The sequence below is a fragment of the Oncorhynchus kisutch genome, linkage group LG20 (assembly GCF_002021735.2).
Source record: "Oncorhynchus kisutch isolate 150728-3 linkage group LG20, Okis_V2, whole genome shotgun sequence".
Taxonomy (NCBI): domain Eukaryota; kingdom Metazoa; phylum Chordata; class Actinopteri; order Salmoniformes; family Salmonidae; genus Oncorhynchus; species Oncorhynchus kisutch.
Window position 1 is genome coordinate 44,217,809 of NC_034193.2, and position 16,902 is coordinate 44,234,710.

At 42.0% G+C, this 16,902-nt stretch overlaps 2 protein-coding genes across 8 annotated transcripts in view; both read right to left on the reverse strand.

The window, feature by feature from the left end:
* LOC109865216 (zinc finger protein Gfi-1b) overlaps positions 1-6,690 on the reverse strand; it is a 71,223-nt gene extending 64,533 nt beyond the window's left edge. The window contains exons 1-7 of one of the 6 annotated variants that reach the window (XM_020453329.2): positions 6,219-6,684; positions 5,824-5,888; positions 4,452-4,782; positions 4,076-4,236; positions 3,509-3,652; positions 2,163-2,328; positions 340-1,765 (exon numbers count right to left, since the gene is read on the reverse strand). In XM_020453329.2, the coding sequence (XP_020308918.1) occupies positions 1,602-1,765; positions 2,163-2,328; positions 3,509-3,652; positions 4,076-4,236; positions 4,452-4,725 (909 nt within the window). In that variant the 5' untranslated portion in view covers positions 4,726-4,782; positions 5,824-5,888; positions 6,219-6,684 and the 3' untranslated portion in view covers positions 340-1,601. Of the gene's footprint in view, positions 1-339; positions 1,766-2,162; positions 2,329-3,508; positions 3,653-3,973; positions 4,237-4,451; positions 4,783-5,823; positions 5,889-6,218 lie in introns of those variants that run through there. The other 5 variants (XR_004204467.1, XR_004204461.1, XR_004204462.1 and 2 more) reach the window with 5 other exon arrangements.
* Positions 6,691-7,117: 427 nt separating this feature from the next.
* LOC109865919 (EVI5-like protein) overlaps positions 7,118-16,902 on the reverse strand; it is a 40,947-nt gene continuing 31,162 nt past the window's right edge. For both annotated transcript variants that reach the window (XM_020454426.2, XM_020454424.2), the window contains 4 exons: positions 15,008-15,154; positions 14,467-14,562; positions 13,939-14,034; positions 7,118-12,356 (listed from right to left, as the gene is read on the reverse strand). In XM_020454426.2, the coding sequence (XP_020310015.1) occupies positions 12,051-12,356; positions 13,939-14,034; positions 14,467-14,562; positions 15,008-15,154 (645 nt within the window). In that variant the 3' untranslated portion in view covers positions 7,118-12,050. The remainder of the gene's footprint in view (positions 12,357-13,938; positions 14,035-14,466; positions 14,563-15,007; positions 15,155-16,902) is intronic.

Here is a 16,902-nt window from a genome sequence, read left to right on the forward strand (position 1 = left end):
AGTGACATTGCGCAATAATAAAATATAAATGTAGGAATTTATATAGAGTCCCTCCTGCTGGACTAGGTTACATACTGGCCTGATTGGTGATTTGCCAGTTGAAATATCGGCCTTACCACCTTATATGCTTTGGTCTGATACGTTTACGCCTGATATGTCATGGCTGTCGTCATGGCTGTCGGTCGTCATGGCTGTCGTCATGGCTGTCTGTGCCTGAAGCTGGAGTACTCTTTCCCTAACCCATTGTTGCTACAATGGAGAGGGACAGAGAAAGAGGGTGCGAGGAAGAGAGACACTGAGATGCTCCAAATGTAAATGGAAAGCACGGTACAACATGCATTGAAGATACTGACATTTTTATTCAGTGTCAGTCACCCCTCATTGCATAAACTGGCAGCACATATGTCTTTTGTGATGTCTTGGTCTGTATACTGATTGAAACTGTTTTTAAGTCTTGAATCGAGACCAGGGTGGGTGTCAAATCAGAGTTGATTTGAGAATTCTCATTCCAATTAATTTATTGAATTTGAATTAAAATAACTTTAAACAGCACCACCATCAGGACGCTACACTACAGACAGTACCTATAATAAGTATTCACACCCCTTCGTTATGGCAAGCTTAAATTAGTTCAGGACAAAACATTTACTTCAAATCGAATAATAAATTACATTGACTCGCTATGTGTGCATTAACAGTGGTTAACATGATTTTTGAATGACTGATCCACACACAACATGTAAGGTCCCTCTGTCGTCCCTGGTCAGGTATGTCACCATGAGGCTAATCTTGTCCCCAGCCGGCTCTCTCTCTGTAGCAATTAAGCCTGGGGATGAGGTCACAATAAGGCTAAAACCTAAAGCATTTATTTTAAATGATGTATTTACCTGTGTCTGTGTTCTTCCTCTGTGGTGCAGTGGAGGGCTTGAAGGTCGAAGGGATCAGGTGTTTTAGTGCAGTACTTTTGGCTGCGCTTTTATAGGGAAGCGCTGACAGAGAGAGAGAGAGGGCTATCTCAGCCCATCACAGGTATTTAAATCCAGGTAAATGTTTCCGTACCAGAGAATTCCAGAGAACCTACGCGGGCGTTGCACACATACTTTTTATCTCAAAGTGACATACCTTTAAAACCACCCCGAGAGGTAAATCGTTACAAAGCAAGGGAGTTTGATCACAAAAAAAAACAATGATCATTCATTCATAACAATAATATCTTGTTGTTATCCAAATCTGAAAGTGGATAACAAAGAGTTGCACACACTTAAGAAAGCGATACTTTGGAATATAAATGGGATTGGAATGTTTCAAAGGTGTTTTCAACATATTTTCAGATATGACCCTATGATTACACTGAAAAAACAGAAATATATATGTAGGCAAAATATACAGTTGGGATTCAACTACAGTCAAGGTAAATGTTTGTTAGAATTTTTTGTGGAGCATCCATCTGTTCTTCCATCCATCCCCAGCTTCTGTTAAGCTTGTCCAGTTGTGCCCTTATAATGAAAAAAATGATCTGGGGTTAGCTATGACCAATCTCCCGATTGGATTGTGAAAACTGAACTCAGATCAGCTCTTAGCCAGGGTCTTGACCTAAAGGTCTATGTACGGTAGTTCTTCTGGTTTTGTCCCAGTTCCTGTTTGCGCTGGAAGCCATAGAGGCAGTGGTAGGGCTGGTTGCTACTGTGCTGACGACTGTGGGTGATGAGGTTGGAGCTCTGGCTGAAGGCTTTGCCACACACCTGGCACACATGGGGCTTCTCACCTGGAATAGAAGGGCAGAGGGGACATACTGTATTAAAGGGGAAGTTCACTCTTTTATAACTTAATGTTAGATGGTTCCTCACCCTGAAAGTGAGCCAGGAAAAACTGTAATGCATGGTTCGGTTTTCTTTAATTAAACAGCCACTACAAATTTCAGCTAACTTAATCCAAATCAATGGGAGTGTTAGGGGCATGCCTTGGCTGTTAAATGTATTTATTTTAAAGGCCAAATCACTTCCCACGTCGCCGGAATATGGCATGCAGTCACTTTCATTTTTAACAGGCATCACATGCCCCTACCACTCACATTGTTTTAAAAAAATATTTACAATAGTTAATACGTTTCGAACGTGACTGTGACAAAGATCCCTATTTCCAGAAAATACATATCGACTCACCAGTGTGAATGAAGGTGTGTTTTTTCATATCAGATTTCTGGTGAAATCTTTTGCCACAGTATTGACAGGGGTAGGGTCGCGTGTCAGAGTGGATTAGCAGGTGAGTGGACAGGGTGGAGGAGCGCTTGAACACTTTCCCACACACCTTACAGCCAAACGTACGCTCCTGAAACACATGAGAACAAAGCATATATGGCCATATATTTTGTGAAAAATTTATTTTTATTGGGTTCACAGTTTCAAGAGAAGTGTAATGAATCTTTATTTTATTTTTTTACACCAAACAAAAATGAGTATAGGCCATATAGTCATGAATAGGGTCTACTGTGGTGTTTTTTCCTGTATATAGTTTATAACTAGCATCAAACTCTTAAAACTCCCTAAAGTCGATGTCCAGTGGAAATCTAATCAGCATTTAAAAACTCCCCATACAAAAATCTGTCAGTTTAAGATAGAGAGATGTTGTTTTTGCATTGGATGCGTCTCAATCCACCACATCCGCCTATGTCACACTTTCACATCTGAGGTGAAAGTTGACAGAGTTAGAGCGGTGTTTGTCAGACCAGGAGACATCTTGAAAATCGGTCTTCTCACAAAATCGGCTGTGGTGTTTCCGAATGTCCTACAAACTATTTTGACGTCTCTCAAACTATTTTGAGACTCTCACGAACATGTACATGATTTGCTCTAGGACGCTCTGATGGTCCCCTGGTACCAGCTGAAAAAAATTATGATAGTATATATGAAGACTATTTAATGGCCAAAATATGGGGTTAAATACACATATAAAAAAGTAATAATAATAAAAATAAACAAATGTTTCCTGATCTTTCTTAAATTTATCAGATATAGGAGAGACACCTCAGAACAAACTTCCTTTTGATATTTTTTGGGGACTATCTGTTGTTTCATGTAGTGAATCTGTTATTCAATGCGTTTGTATAACCTAATAACAGTAAAGACCTGATACTTCAATGAGTCTTAAAATTCCAAATCAAATAGCTAAATGATCCTTGGTATGGCCTTAAAACAATTCCATATATCTTAGTAGAACAGTGCAGTTAATAACTTAATTTCACATTTTTTTAAATGATATTTCCACACTATGAGGTGGTAATAACACTCTGAAATTGTGAAAATGATGACAATGCCCTTTTTCTAGAGGAGCTGTATGAAAAACAAATGCCTGCAATATCAGCCTTTTCAGGTGGGATGGAACTTTGTGCCGCACAATGTGATCTGATTAGAATAGACCTGACCCCAGAGCTGCTTTAAAACCATTTATTATACATGTAATGTGGCAGGCAACAGGCCTTTATTTGCCTCATTAGGTGTGTTATTCCTACCTTGACCCTGTAGCTCAAAACCAGGTCTGGCCTATAGCTGTACGGCTGACTGTTAGTCTTTGTTTGTACTGATGACGACTGCTTGTGTCTGCCACCATGGGACTTGTGGACGTGGGACTCCAGACTGGAGACAGAAAATAAACTCTGAAAAGAAAACAAACACGTTCATGTGATTTGCAGAAGGGGAGAGCAGTGCAGTAAATACAATTGACCTATTATCTTAATTTAATCCTCACACTGGACTTCCAGTCAGAAACAGAATAGACAATCAAAGCACGTCAGGCTTCAGTTTCTGCACTTTGACCTTTGGTTAATAAAAAGGCTGTGTGTAGGTCTATCCAATCACCTCAGTGGTATTCCAATGAGTCAGAATTATTAATTATCCATGATGGAAGCAAACATAGCATTCTCTTATAACTAATATCAACCCTTTTTGATGGAGAGGATAGATGTTTAATAATTCACCTTTATTTATACAGGTAAATAAATGAAGAAAAGATCATTATTTGCAATGACGACTTGTCAGAGGGATAGAGTAACAAAACTGATTTGGGATCATCCACCAACTTTTCCACACAGTGGACATTCAGTCCCAGTGGTCCTGTGGTCACTGATCTGGGGACAGTCTCTGTGTCGGGTCTCTCCCAGGAGGGGAGAGCCCACCTCTTCAGCAGGGCTGCCAGGGTTCAACTGGGAGGGAGAGTGGTGGTGCAGCGCAGCTCTATCACCTTAAGATGGGGAATAGCAGGTGGTTGAAAAGTTACGTTAATTAGCCCCATCTTACAAGCAATCACTGATCTCTAGGTCTTGAACACATTGCTGTTTCAGTCTTAACTTGAATGAACATTGTATAATAATGAATGATTATGAGAGAACGATAATACACAAAACTGGCGGATGTACATGAGCTTGTGTTAGCTGAGCCTCAGTGTTCAACACCTACCTGAAAACATGGGACTGGTGGGGTAAAGGTAAGGGGGGCTATGTGAGGCAGGGTGGAGGGCTGGAGGTGGAGAGGGCTGTGGTGGGTAGGCCTCATTATGTGTCACTAGAGACACTGCACTCTTCGGTGACGGCTGTCCCTGAAGGGTACCCCACTGCCTCTTGTCCGTTTCTGAGGGACCCACTGGCACCAGGGTCGTGCCCAAGCAGGGGCTACCTGCTTTGGGGCGCAGAGGGTGAGAGCCCCCCCTCCTCACCAGGAAAGAGCGAGGCATGGTGGGGAAGTGAGAAGCAGCAGGAGCACAGAGGGTTTTGTAGACTCAATCCTGGTCCTGCAATACGGAGTACATGACAATTGACATAATAGTCCAGGTGTTATTCAACCAACATACAGCAGGTGGCAGCAATGCTTTGACTAACACAGTCACATACCACACTGGCGTATTCATACAGCTCATCAGAGTGTAAGTGCTGATCTAGGATCCGTTTTCAGATCATTATGAATAGGATAACAGGACCACGGGGGACCTGATCCTAGATCAGCACACCTAATTGGAAATGCTTTCTAAGTACAGGCCCTGGTCACACAACCACTCCTAAAGTAACAGTACTGTGGGTTTTGCTGACACTAAAATTATGAAGACAACATTTTGAAACCATAAAAACGAACTCCATACTGAAATCAGTTCAAATATGCTGAATGGAAATGCTGAGTTTTCCCAGCAGAGCTTTTCCTATATATTCATAAAGGAAGTCATTTATTTGACATGTAATGTCCAATTGACAGAGACATCTCTAGGCAGATCGTCTCAGCCAAGTCATTGCACAAACTCATTACTCTTGAGCTTGGTTGGATTGCTGCATAAACTGTGGCCACATAATACTAGCACGCAGTGTTATGAAACCATTCCACAGCAACTACCACCAAAATCCAACTAAACACAGCAGACCGTTATGTATTATCCCGACTCACCCTGTGAACTCTCCCCCCTCTGGTTGCACAGCCTTACAGGTGGCAAATAGTAAGAGACTTGAAGACGTAACAAGATATAAGACTAGGGACAATAAAGCTCCCGAAAATATAAAAACTTGATTTCTTTTCCTATGCCGGATTCATACTATACTGGTTAAATCAAATATTTCTCATTTGAAGTATTCTATGTTACTAGGCAGAATAGTTCAAACTTTTGCCCAAGGGCCAATGGATCACTGGATAAAACAGAACACTTTCGACTGTGTAATGTTGCAGATACAGGGTGGCATTTGAAATAGCATAATTAAGTATGATGCAGATACACTGGTGGAGATGAATGATGATTAGATTGAACACATTGGCCGAATTCATTTGGTAAGGTAAATGCAGGTAAACTCACCTTATAAAAGAGGAATGACAAATCTCTGCAGCTAGCCGTCTTGAAGATGTCATCAGTCAAGTCACCTGGTGAGAGGACAGCAGAGCTTTGATTTTAAATACTGTACATGATCATTTCCTAAAAGCACAAAGCAAAAATAAACTCCTAATCTTAATTGCAGGATGGAATTGAAGACCGCAAGAAGTCATTTATGCCTTTATGGCTAGCGATTAAAAATTGAAAACCTCACTACAAAAAAAGTGTTTCAAACAAATTTACCAGATAACACGTTTTTTGAAAAGGCATACAAAATGTCAACATTTCACAAAGCAAATAGGCAGAACAAATTCCTTTCTGGCTCAAATTCTAAATTAATTTAAACAAAATATCAAAATATGATATGCCAAAATGTTTACCTTACTCCCGAATCTCCCACTAGTGAACTAATTAAATTAAAACAGGAAGCTCAAATCATGTAACATTACAGGGAGAAAAAAAAAATCTAGCTATATGCTCAAATTTAAGCTCTAAACTGTATTCAGATGTTGTGTTCAGTGAAGTCCAATGACGCGGATGGGGAAGAGAGTCTCTGTAGCACCGCTCCACTCAGCAGCAGGCACCTCAACCACAGCGCTTCCTCAGAAAGACCAGACCGACACCACTGCCGAGCAACAGTTCTTTCTGCTGCACTAAAAATCCACTCAGCGCTGTTTTGCTACAGTATATAGGACCAAACGAGACCCGATGTACTCGCTCTAATCTCTTCACTTTCAAATGGCCAAATGTCCTATTTGACTTGAGGTTGGTATACAAATCTCCAATGTCAGTCTACTTCACTGTTATATCACAATGATTCATATGATCACAAAACAGGAAGACGTGTTGAAGTGAGGCAAGAGAAAACCAAGTAACAAGAAATTGGATGAGGGGAGGATGGTGGGGGTCACTTGAGTAACGTTCCGCAGAAAGTGTCGCCACACACAAGTGTTGAGACAGGAGGGGGGTTTCAAAATGGAGGTTAGAGCAGAGCGCAATAGAGAGGGGAATCCCACACAGAAATTAACTGGTAACCCAATGTCGTGATGAGCAGAGCGGGAGAGAAAGATAAGAGAGAGGGACAGCGAGCCAGAGAGGATAACGGGTTCAATGGAAGATTACAATGGATTTTTATATCCAAATGAAGACAGGGGTGCACACAATCAACACAACGCTCGAGTCAGCACAACAACACCGTACCACCTCAACATGGCATCTGAGAATGTGTAGTGTCAATGTTCATTTCATATCAATCATCATCAAGTACAAAACACTGAAATGTTTTCATAATATTGTCTTTAATATCATCTTTATTACTGTCATTAATATACTTGACAACACATTGGTAGAATTGCAAGAGAGAGTGAACAAGGTTGGCGGGAGTAAAGTGGATACCGACCTGCTGTTACATACATGAGAGAAGTCCTACACCAGGGTTGTGTTTGAGGCACCAAAAGGAAAGAAAAGTGACTGAAACCGGGAGGGACTTCAATGGACGTGTCCAATAATAAACACAAATGTTTGTTTTCTGTTGCAGAACATTTCAAAATATTTTACATTGTGTGCCCTAATGAATACAACCCAGGGTATGCATGAGGCCACCGTCCATAAGGGGGAGTCTCCATGTTTTGTTTCTTTCTTCTTTGAGACACAGACAATTTCATGTATAGTGTTCCAGTTTCATTCTAACATTGTTATATATATATATATATATATATATATATATAAAAATCTTAAACATATTGGGGTTCCTTCAGTCCTAGCTCAACAGTGGCCTTCACCTTTGAGATATTTTTGGTGAACACCACCTTAAACCAGAGTGAAAATGCTGAACTGTCTATGAAAATTGCATTTGATATACATGTAATTTATATACTATGTATAAATCTACCTACATTATGGCACTATATAAGATTTAAACATGGAACCCTACCATTCGCAACACCCTAAGATTTTAACCATGATCTTAGTTCAGATCAAAGAATAGCCATACCAACGCTAATCATAAAACTACATGGATGACAAATACTGAATCAGAGGGCATCTTCATGTGTATCAAAAAGTATTTTAGTCACAGTTCTACCAGTTGTAGTTGGGACACTGGGGAGCTCCACGTCCGAGCACCATCTCTGAACAGCAGTATAGTGTTTGTGTTATGTGTAAATTAGACACTGTCTGGTAGTGTCTAATAGTGCGGTAAAGTACTTAAGTAAAAAATACTTTAAAATACTACTTTAGTCGTTTTTTTGGTATCTGTACTTTACTTTTTATATTTGACAACTTTAGGAATTTAGTGGAGTAAAATAAATAAAAATTATGTACTTTTTACTCCATACATTTCCCCTGACACCCCAAAATACTTGTTACATTTTGAATGCTTAGCAGGACAGGAAAATGGTCAAATTCACACACTTATCAAGAGAACATCCCTGGTCATCCCGATTGCCTCTGATCTGGCAGACTCACTAAACACAAATGCTTCATTTGTAAATGATGTCTGAGTGTTGGAGTGTGACCCTGGCCATCTGTAAATGATGTCTGAGTGTTGGAGTGTGACCCTGGCCATCTGTAAATGATGTCTGAGTGTTGGAGTGTGACCCTGGCCATCTGTAAATGATGTCTGAGTGTTGGAGTGTGACCCTGGCCATCTGTAAATAAACAAAAAGCAAAAAAAATGATGCCGTCTGGTTTGTTGAATGTAGGGAATTTGAAATTATTTATACTTTACTTTTGATACTTAAGTATATTTAAAACCAAATACTTTTACTCAAGTAGTATTTTACTGGGTGACTCACTTTTGAGTAATTGTCTATTACAAAAAAGGTATCTTTACTTTTACTCAGGTTTGACTCAAGTACCTTTTCCACCACTGACCAAGACTATACTCTACCGCAGGTCGACAACACATGGCATCCGAACTCCCTCTCATTGCTAAAGTAACGCCGTAACTGACTGGTCCAGGATGTTACACCAGACAACAGTGATTTCAGCTGCTGCACTGGTTTAACCTCTAAAAAGGTGGTTATTTGTAATACTTGAGTGAGCGAAAGATGGGCTACATGGCAGTGGAACCCCATTAGAGGAGCTCCCTTATTTCCTTGGCAGTTGGTGACAGGTTCCCCCGTCATTCAGCATCACTGTGCGACAAAAGCCAGGCACACAGCCAAATCTGAGTGCATGGCATAAGTTGAACATAAGAAAACAGAAAGCATGATACAAAGTTGGGATTGCATAGGCTTGGTGGCATAGAGTCTTAGCTTGCTACACTAACCACTCCAAGCATCCACTCCCATGTTCCCAGGACAGCACTCACTGCTTTAAGTCAAGAGGAGATCTAGAATTTATATTTAGGATCTAATATCTAGAATCTTAAGATCTATATCTAGAATCTTAGGATCTATATCTAGAATCTTAGGATCTATATCTAGAATCTTAGGATCTATATCTAGAATCTTAGAATTTATATCTAGAATCCTAGGATCTGAATCTAGAATCTTCGGATCTGTATCTAGAATCTTAGGATCTGTATCTAGAATCTTAGGATCTATATAACACCCTATTGAATATAATACCACACATCCCCTGCAGTCTGCCTCAGCAAATCAACTCAATTATTATTGTGATATATTTATATTAATACTTTCGTTCAGGTTGTCATATTGTATCATTCAATAATATTCCATACGTTTCGCTTCCACTGTTGTAAGAATGTAGAAATGTGAAGTGTCTGCCACAGAAGTAAGACAACGCTCCTTCCATTTCCTTCCATCTATATAGAGTTTCTATGGAAACCACATGGAGCTTCTTTCTCGACGGCCATCATTGATTCCCATGATCAACTCTGTCCCATTGATATAAACACAGAACATTTGAATGCTTTGGAAACATGGCACCAAGCCGATGCATTCGTCTCCCCGCTCCTAATGACTGAGCTAAAGCTAATTCTCACAAGCATTTGTCATATATTCAAGACTATTGGGATGATATGCCACATAGTTAGCCAGTGAGGTATATACTAGGCAAAAATACTGCTCCCAGTCTGTTAACACCTGTGCATTATAGCCATCTGAAGCTGTAGTAACAGCATGCATCAGATAGTCAGATATTTTCAGTCAACACGTTCAACTGAATGTTTCCATCCATTCCTAAATCCTATTGGTAACAGGCAGTAGAAAGAGGAAGTGATGTCACAGTCGGCTGTTCTGGAAGGAGAGGTATTGATAATTCATCATACAGTACCATGACTGAGACGAGAACAACAGAACAACAGAGAGAGTGATGACCCTGGTCCAACTTGATAATGATATTTATGATGATCTGATCAGTACACTTGTAGCTCGTAAATTATATATATTTTTGCCTCTGATCGGCAATTTCAACAAATTCTCATATTTCTTCTCCCCCGTAACTCAAAATGAACACCTTCACGTCACTCACACAGCCTTTTAAAGGACACATGCCAATCCGTCCCAAACTAGTCAAACTCTAGCCTCACCATTAGACAAAATGAATGATTGACTGAGCCATTGCTGTCCTCTTACAAGCACTTGTGTGTTGATATCTGCTTTTAGGGTTTAAAAATTCCTTAACACATTTCAAATAGATTATAAAAGGAGTTGTTTATGTGTGGGTATTCTCACATGCTTAAGTCATGCTTAAGTCATGCTTAAGTCATGCTTAAGTCATGCTTAAGTCATAGGTAGAGACATCATTATGAAGTCTAGCCATAACCATTCAACAATTTCTTCACAGTAGTTTTCGCACTCGCACCTGATTCCTAAGGGGTTGGTTGTAACGTTCAACTGCATGTTGAGCAGATAGAACATAACTTAAAATAAGACAGGGAGGAAAATCATAGCAGCGCATTCGCTCGGTCTCTCTGACATGCATCGTCATGGACGCCGCCCGTTGACACCTCAGCTTCAGGATTCAAGTTGGCACAAAGGACCAAGGGAACTAAAACATGTATAAAGTTTGGCCGCCGTTGGTATCCATCTATATATTTATATTTGTAGAGATATATAAAAAAAAAAGATTAAAATAAATAACAACATAAATAATAGCAGAAAAAACAAAAAAAGATTTGGCAACGTTGAGATTTTTGTTGTTGTTGACATGAGCCATTGTAATTCACTTGCCTTGTTTCATTTGCAAGGCATTGAGACACACACAACATACCATTTCAGTAGGATAAATTGTTAATATTGATCTATGCATGTGATGTCATCTAGTAACATCCCTATGATATTGATGTGTACAAGTCCATACCATACTCCTTTCCTACCTCTATCCTTCCTTCCTTCCCTCTCGCTCTCATTTTTTTTATGTGTGCATTTTGAGGTTACAGTGGAGGGTTGTTTCCATTGTAACAGGCAGTGCAGGTGGCTAATGGGTCTTCTTGGAATGATGGAATGGCAGAAAGAGAGAGATGGAGAGATAGAGAGAAAAGGAGGAGGAAAGAGAGAGATGGAGGGAGACGGCGTGTTCCACATCTCGCTCATGGGACAGTACAGTACGAGCAGGGTCAAGCCCAACAAGTCATCCATCCATCTCATCTTTTACCGATCCCAAATCCATATGGAAGTCCTTCCAAACTTGAGGGGAATCATTTAATCAAAGTGACGTCCGATGCATCTCATAGTCACTGCTGTGTGGTATGGTTGGAGTATTGAAAGTTGAAAGCAATTTTTTGGGGCCAATTTTCAATCCTTTTTATTTTCTCGGCTTTCTGTGCGGATAGGATATGCTTGCTGCACAGTGAGCGAGCGTACTGAAGTTATCTGTTCTTCACTCAGGTCCGGAGAGCAGCGTGGAAACTAATGGCAAGGACAGGACAGGAGAGGCGAGGGGAATCGGACTGGAATTGACTCTACCCCCATAGGGAATATAGGGTCTGCCGGTGAGAATGTAGAGGAGAAAGAGATTCAGGGAGAGATATAGGGAGAGAGAGGGAGATAAAGAGAGGTATAACTGAAGAGAGAAGTAAAAGGGGGAGATGGAGAGAAGAGAATGACAAAAAGAGGAGAGACCATGGCACCAACGCGAAGGAGGAGGGGAGGATGTCCGTTACAGGTTACAGTAGGAGTTTAGGGTGAGAACAGTAGTACAATAAAGTTGGGGTGAGTACAGCATCTCTAATACTAAAGAGATGCAGAGTACAGTATCTTTAGTAGTCTAGGTCAGGACCAGGTAGTTCCAGGGACCTCCATAGCTCAGTTGTCCAGGACCTCAGCACACACAATGCTAGTGTAGAGCTGCTGCGAGGGGCCGTGGTCCGGGTTGGCCTCTGCTTCGCTGTCGGTGCTGCCCTCGCTGTCCAGCCTGGCCGAGGGGTGGGGGTGGGGCAGGGCAGGGTACATGGCATTGGGGGGGATGGGGCTGGGGAGAAGGTCCTCATCCGAGCTCAGGTAGTCGCCTCCGGCCGACGAGGGGCTAGCTAGACACAGATCCGGGTAGCCACCGCCCCCGTCCCGGGAACTAGGGGCGAACTTGGAGCGCTGCCCGCGGAGCTGCCTGATCTAAAAGAGAAAGAAATAAGGTTATAGAAGATATTCATACCCGGGGATCATTATCACAGTCATCTAGGATATTACTGATAGCAAAAATAAAGGATTTTGATGCTGTTTCAGTTGGTGAGAAGAGTGTGTACCACTGGCTGGAAAGTGACCCATTTCTATAGAAACCTGGTATGGTGGTCTAGCCTGCAGTGACAGGCACATCAGACTGGGTTTAACCTTGTGGGCGTGTTCTAAATCTAGTACATTGATAAGGTCTGTCGATAAGCTTTACAGAAAGTCACCTGCTGAGGCACCAACCACTTCACCTGTGTGTGTGTGTGTGTGTGTGTGTGTGTGTTCACATTTGAAGCCTGCATCAATGACGTGTAGTGGGTGTCCCTTGCGTGACAAGCCACAGCCGGTCTCCAAATGCTTCAGCAAGTACATGTCTGTGTCTGCGTGAGTGTGTGAGTGTGTGCATGTGTAGATAAAACACTGATTCAGTACTTACAGAAAACTCTGAGATTTGTACTGAGTTAGGCTGGTAGGAGGGGGAGGGGGAGGGTAGTGGTTAACCAATAGGAACACTATAACTAGGCACTCGCCCACCTCTTCCTCTTCAGTCTCGGTTTACACAGCAGAGCTCAATCATGTACACTATACTGGCTGGAAAAAAACTGATCTGATTCTAGTTCAACCCTTCTCGAAGTGTATCATGTTGTGTGTATCATGTTGTTCTGGGACAAAATCAGAATATTCAAAAGTCATTGGTATGACAAACACTTTAGAATCATAACTTAAACTGTTACAAAAAATGTTTAAAAAACATTTATGCTAATTCTACTTATGATCTGGTCCAACACCAAAACATGAATTAATTTGCAAAACAGATGCCCGAGAGTTTTGAGACCGAAAAATGACTCCTTGCTAATTTCGACTTTGTCACAAATGTTTCGGTACTCTTTACATAAAGGCTCCATATGACGAATATAACCAATAGTATGCACTCTAAGAACTAGTGAACAGAAAAGGGCAAGTCAGTCCCATCACTCCCTTCTCACGCACAGCCGCTCTCTGAATGAGCAAGTGTATATTACGTGTGTGTGTGTGTGTGTGTGTGTGTAAGCATGTGAGAATCAGTGTTGTCTAGTTCTCACACGCATTTATCGCCCTCTTTCTGAGGGCTGGGGTTTTGAAGTGGTAGGGGGGGGGGGTACGTCTGTTCTGTGGTTGGAAATGTCATACAGTGGAAGGCCAGAGTAGTGATTCTAGTATGTCATGCTTCACGTAGCAGCCAACATCTATCATTTCAGAGAAATACAAAAAGCACGAGGGGATGCGATTTACATAGCTGGGTCTCAATGGCTAAACTAACGCCAGACACGAGGGCTTTTACTGGTGTGTGTGTGTGTGTGGGGGGGGGTCCCATGTGGCTCAGTTGGTGGAGCATTGCGCTTGCAACACCAGGGTTGTGGGTTCCATTACCACGGGGTGGACCAGTACCAACAAACAAAAAAGTATGAAAATGTATGAACTCACTTCCGTAAGTTGCTCTGGATAAGAGTGTCTGCAAAATGACTGTTAAACATGAAATGTGTGTGACCTCGTTCTTGAGCTCTCCGATCTGGTCTCGAAGCTGGGTGATGTACTGCCTGGAGTCAGAGTGGTTCAGCTGGCCCTGGATCAGACCCTCCTCCTTCTGTAGGACAGGGATGAGACGCACACGCACATGCGCACACACACACACACACACACACACACACACACACACACACACACACACACACACACACACACACACACACACACACACACACACACACACACACACACACACACACACACACACACACACACACACACACACACACACACACACACACACACAGGAGTCAGAGTGGTTCAGCTGGCCCTGGATCAGACCCTACTCATTTTGGAGGACAGGGATAGGTGGATGAGATGCACACATACTCGCCCGCGTACGGACACAACCGAACAGTCAACGCCAAAGAAGCAGGGAAGACGATCTCCCCAATGCACACATACCACCCAGAAGAAATCTAAAACACACTTGACAATCACATCCATTCAATATGGAAGTCAAGTTCAGATCTGTGTACAAACACCCCACCTGTATCTCCAGCTCAGCTATCTTCTGTCTGAGCTCAGCCATGGCGGCCATGCTGTCAGCCTCCCGCAAGCGCACCGCCATCACCTCCTCTTTACTCTACAGAGAGAGGGAAGAGTGTGGTAGAAGAGAAAAGAAAGAAAGAGAAAAATTACCTCTGGCGCAAAGCCTGAGTGAAAGCCACTAGTCCATCTAGTTGTGCAATAGAGTCTGTTTAAATTGCAGCCTCACACACAAAGTCCACTTATCAATGTCACCCTGGGCTGCTTCCATTTCCAACACCCTCTCCTTTATCTATCTTTCTCCCACCATCTTCTCTTCTCTCACCTGGCAGTCAGTCCACTTATTCCACTACCTTCTTCCAACCTCCTCATACCATCTCCACTTCCCCTCTCCTCCCGCTTCCATTCTCCATCCCTCCCTCTTTCTGCGCCTTCATCCCCGCTCTCCCTCCCGTCTTAACTTGCAGCCCACTTATTCCACACATATCAACGCTACCGTTGGCTACCTCCATTCTCCCCCTTTCCCTCCGCCTCTACCCCACCTTGCAGTCGAGCTCGGCCCGTTTCCTCTTCATCTCGGTGAGCTGGGACTGCAGCCCCTTGTTCTGGCCCGCCAGCTGCTGCAGCCTCTCCTGCATGGCGGCGCTCTCCACCTCATGGCGCCCAATCAGCTTGCTGTGAATCTGGTTCTGAAGGTAAAGAGAGAGTGGGGACACTGTCAGAAGACTGAAAGCGTAATTAGTCATTCTGGATTAGCGTCTGCTAAATTACAAGAATTTAAATGTAATGTGCAGCACAAGTGAAAAGTTTGCACACCTACTCATTCAAGGGTTATTTATTTTTACTATTTTCTACATTGTAGAATAATAGTGAAGACATCAAAACTATGAAATGACACATATGGAATCATGTAGTAACCTTAAAAAGTGTTATACAAATCAAAATATATTTTATATTTGAGATTTTTCAAAGTAGCCAAACTTTACCTTGAAGACAGCTTTTGCAAACTCTTGACATTCTCTCAACCAGCTTCAGGTGACCATGAGGTCACCTTGAATGCATTTCAATTAACAGGTGTGCCTTGTTAAAAGTTCATTTGTGAAATTTCTTTCCTTCTTAATGCATTTGAGCCAATCAGTTGTGTTGTGACATGGTAGGGGCGGTATACAGAAGATAGCCCTATTTGATAAAAGACCAAGTCCATATTATGGTAAGAACAGATGAAATGAGCAAAGAAAAAGGACAGTCCATCATTACTTTAAGACATGAAGGTCAGTCAATATTGAACATTTCAAGAACTGAACATTTCTTCAAGTGCAGTCACAAAAACCAAGCGCTATGATGAACCTGGCACTCATGAGGACCGCCACAGGAAAGGAAGACCTAGAGTGACCTCTGCTGCAGAGGATAAGTTAGAGTTACCAGTCTCAGAAATTGCAACAGAGTTCAAGTAACAGACATCTTAACATCAACTGTTCAGAGGAGACTGAATCATGCCTTAGTGGTCGTATTGCTACAAAGAAACCACAACTAAAGGAATCCAATAAGAAGAGACTTGCTTGGGCCAAAAAACACGAGCAATGGACATTAAACTGGTGGAAATTTGTCCTTCGGTCTGATGAGTATAGATTTGAGATTTTTGGTTCCAAACGCTATCTTTGTGAGAGGCAGAGTAGGTGAACGGATGATCTCTGCATGTGTGGTTCCCACCGTGAAGCATGGAGGAGGTGGTCTGACGGTGCTTTGCTGGTGACACTGTCTGTGATTTATTTAGAATTCATGGCGCACTTAACCAGCATGGCTACCACAGCATCTGCAGTGATATGCCACCCCATCTGGTTTGCGCTTAGTGGGACTATCATTTGTTTTTCAACAGGACAATGACACAAAACACAACACCAGGCTGTCGAAGGGCTATTTGACCAAGGAGGAGAATGATGGAGTGCTGCATCAGATGACCTGGCCTCAACAAATCACCCGACCTCAAGTCAATTGAGATGGTTTGGGATGAGTCGGACCGCAGAGTGAATGAAAAGCAGCCAACAAGTGCTCCTTCAAGACTGTTGGAAAAGCATTCCAGGTGAAGCTGGTTGAGAGAATTCCAAGCGTGTGCAAAGCTGTCATCAAGGAAAAGGGTGGCTATTTGAAGAATCTCAAATATAAAATATATTTTGATTTGTTTAACACGTTTTTGGTTACTACATGATTCCATATGTGTTATTTCATAGTTGTGATGTCTTCACTATTATTCTATAATGTAGAAAATAGTAAAAAAATAAATAAAAACCCTTGAATGAGTAGGTGTGTCCAAACTTTTGACTGGTACTGTATATGATATTAGCTTTTAGGTCTTAATTTAAGGTTAGGTTTAAAATCTGCTATTTTGACTGGCTGTGCCAGCTAGCGACCATTCTGCAGCGCTGCCTCCAGTACATGA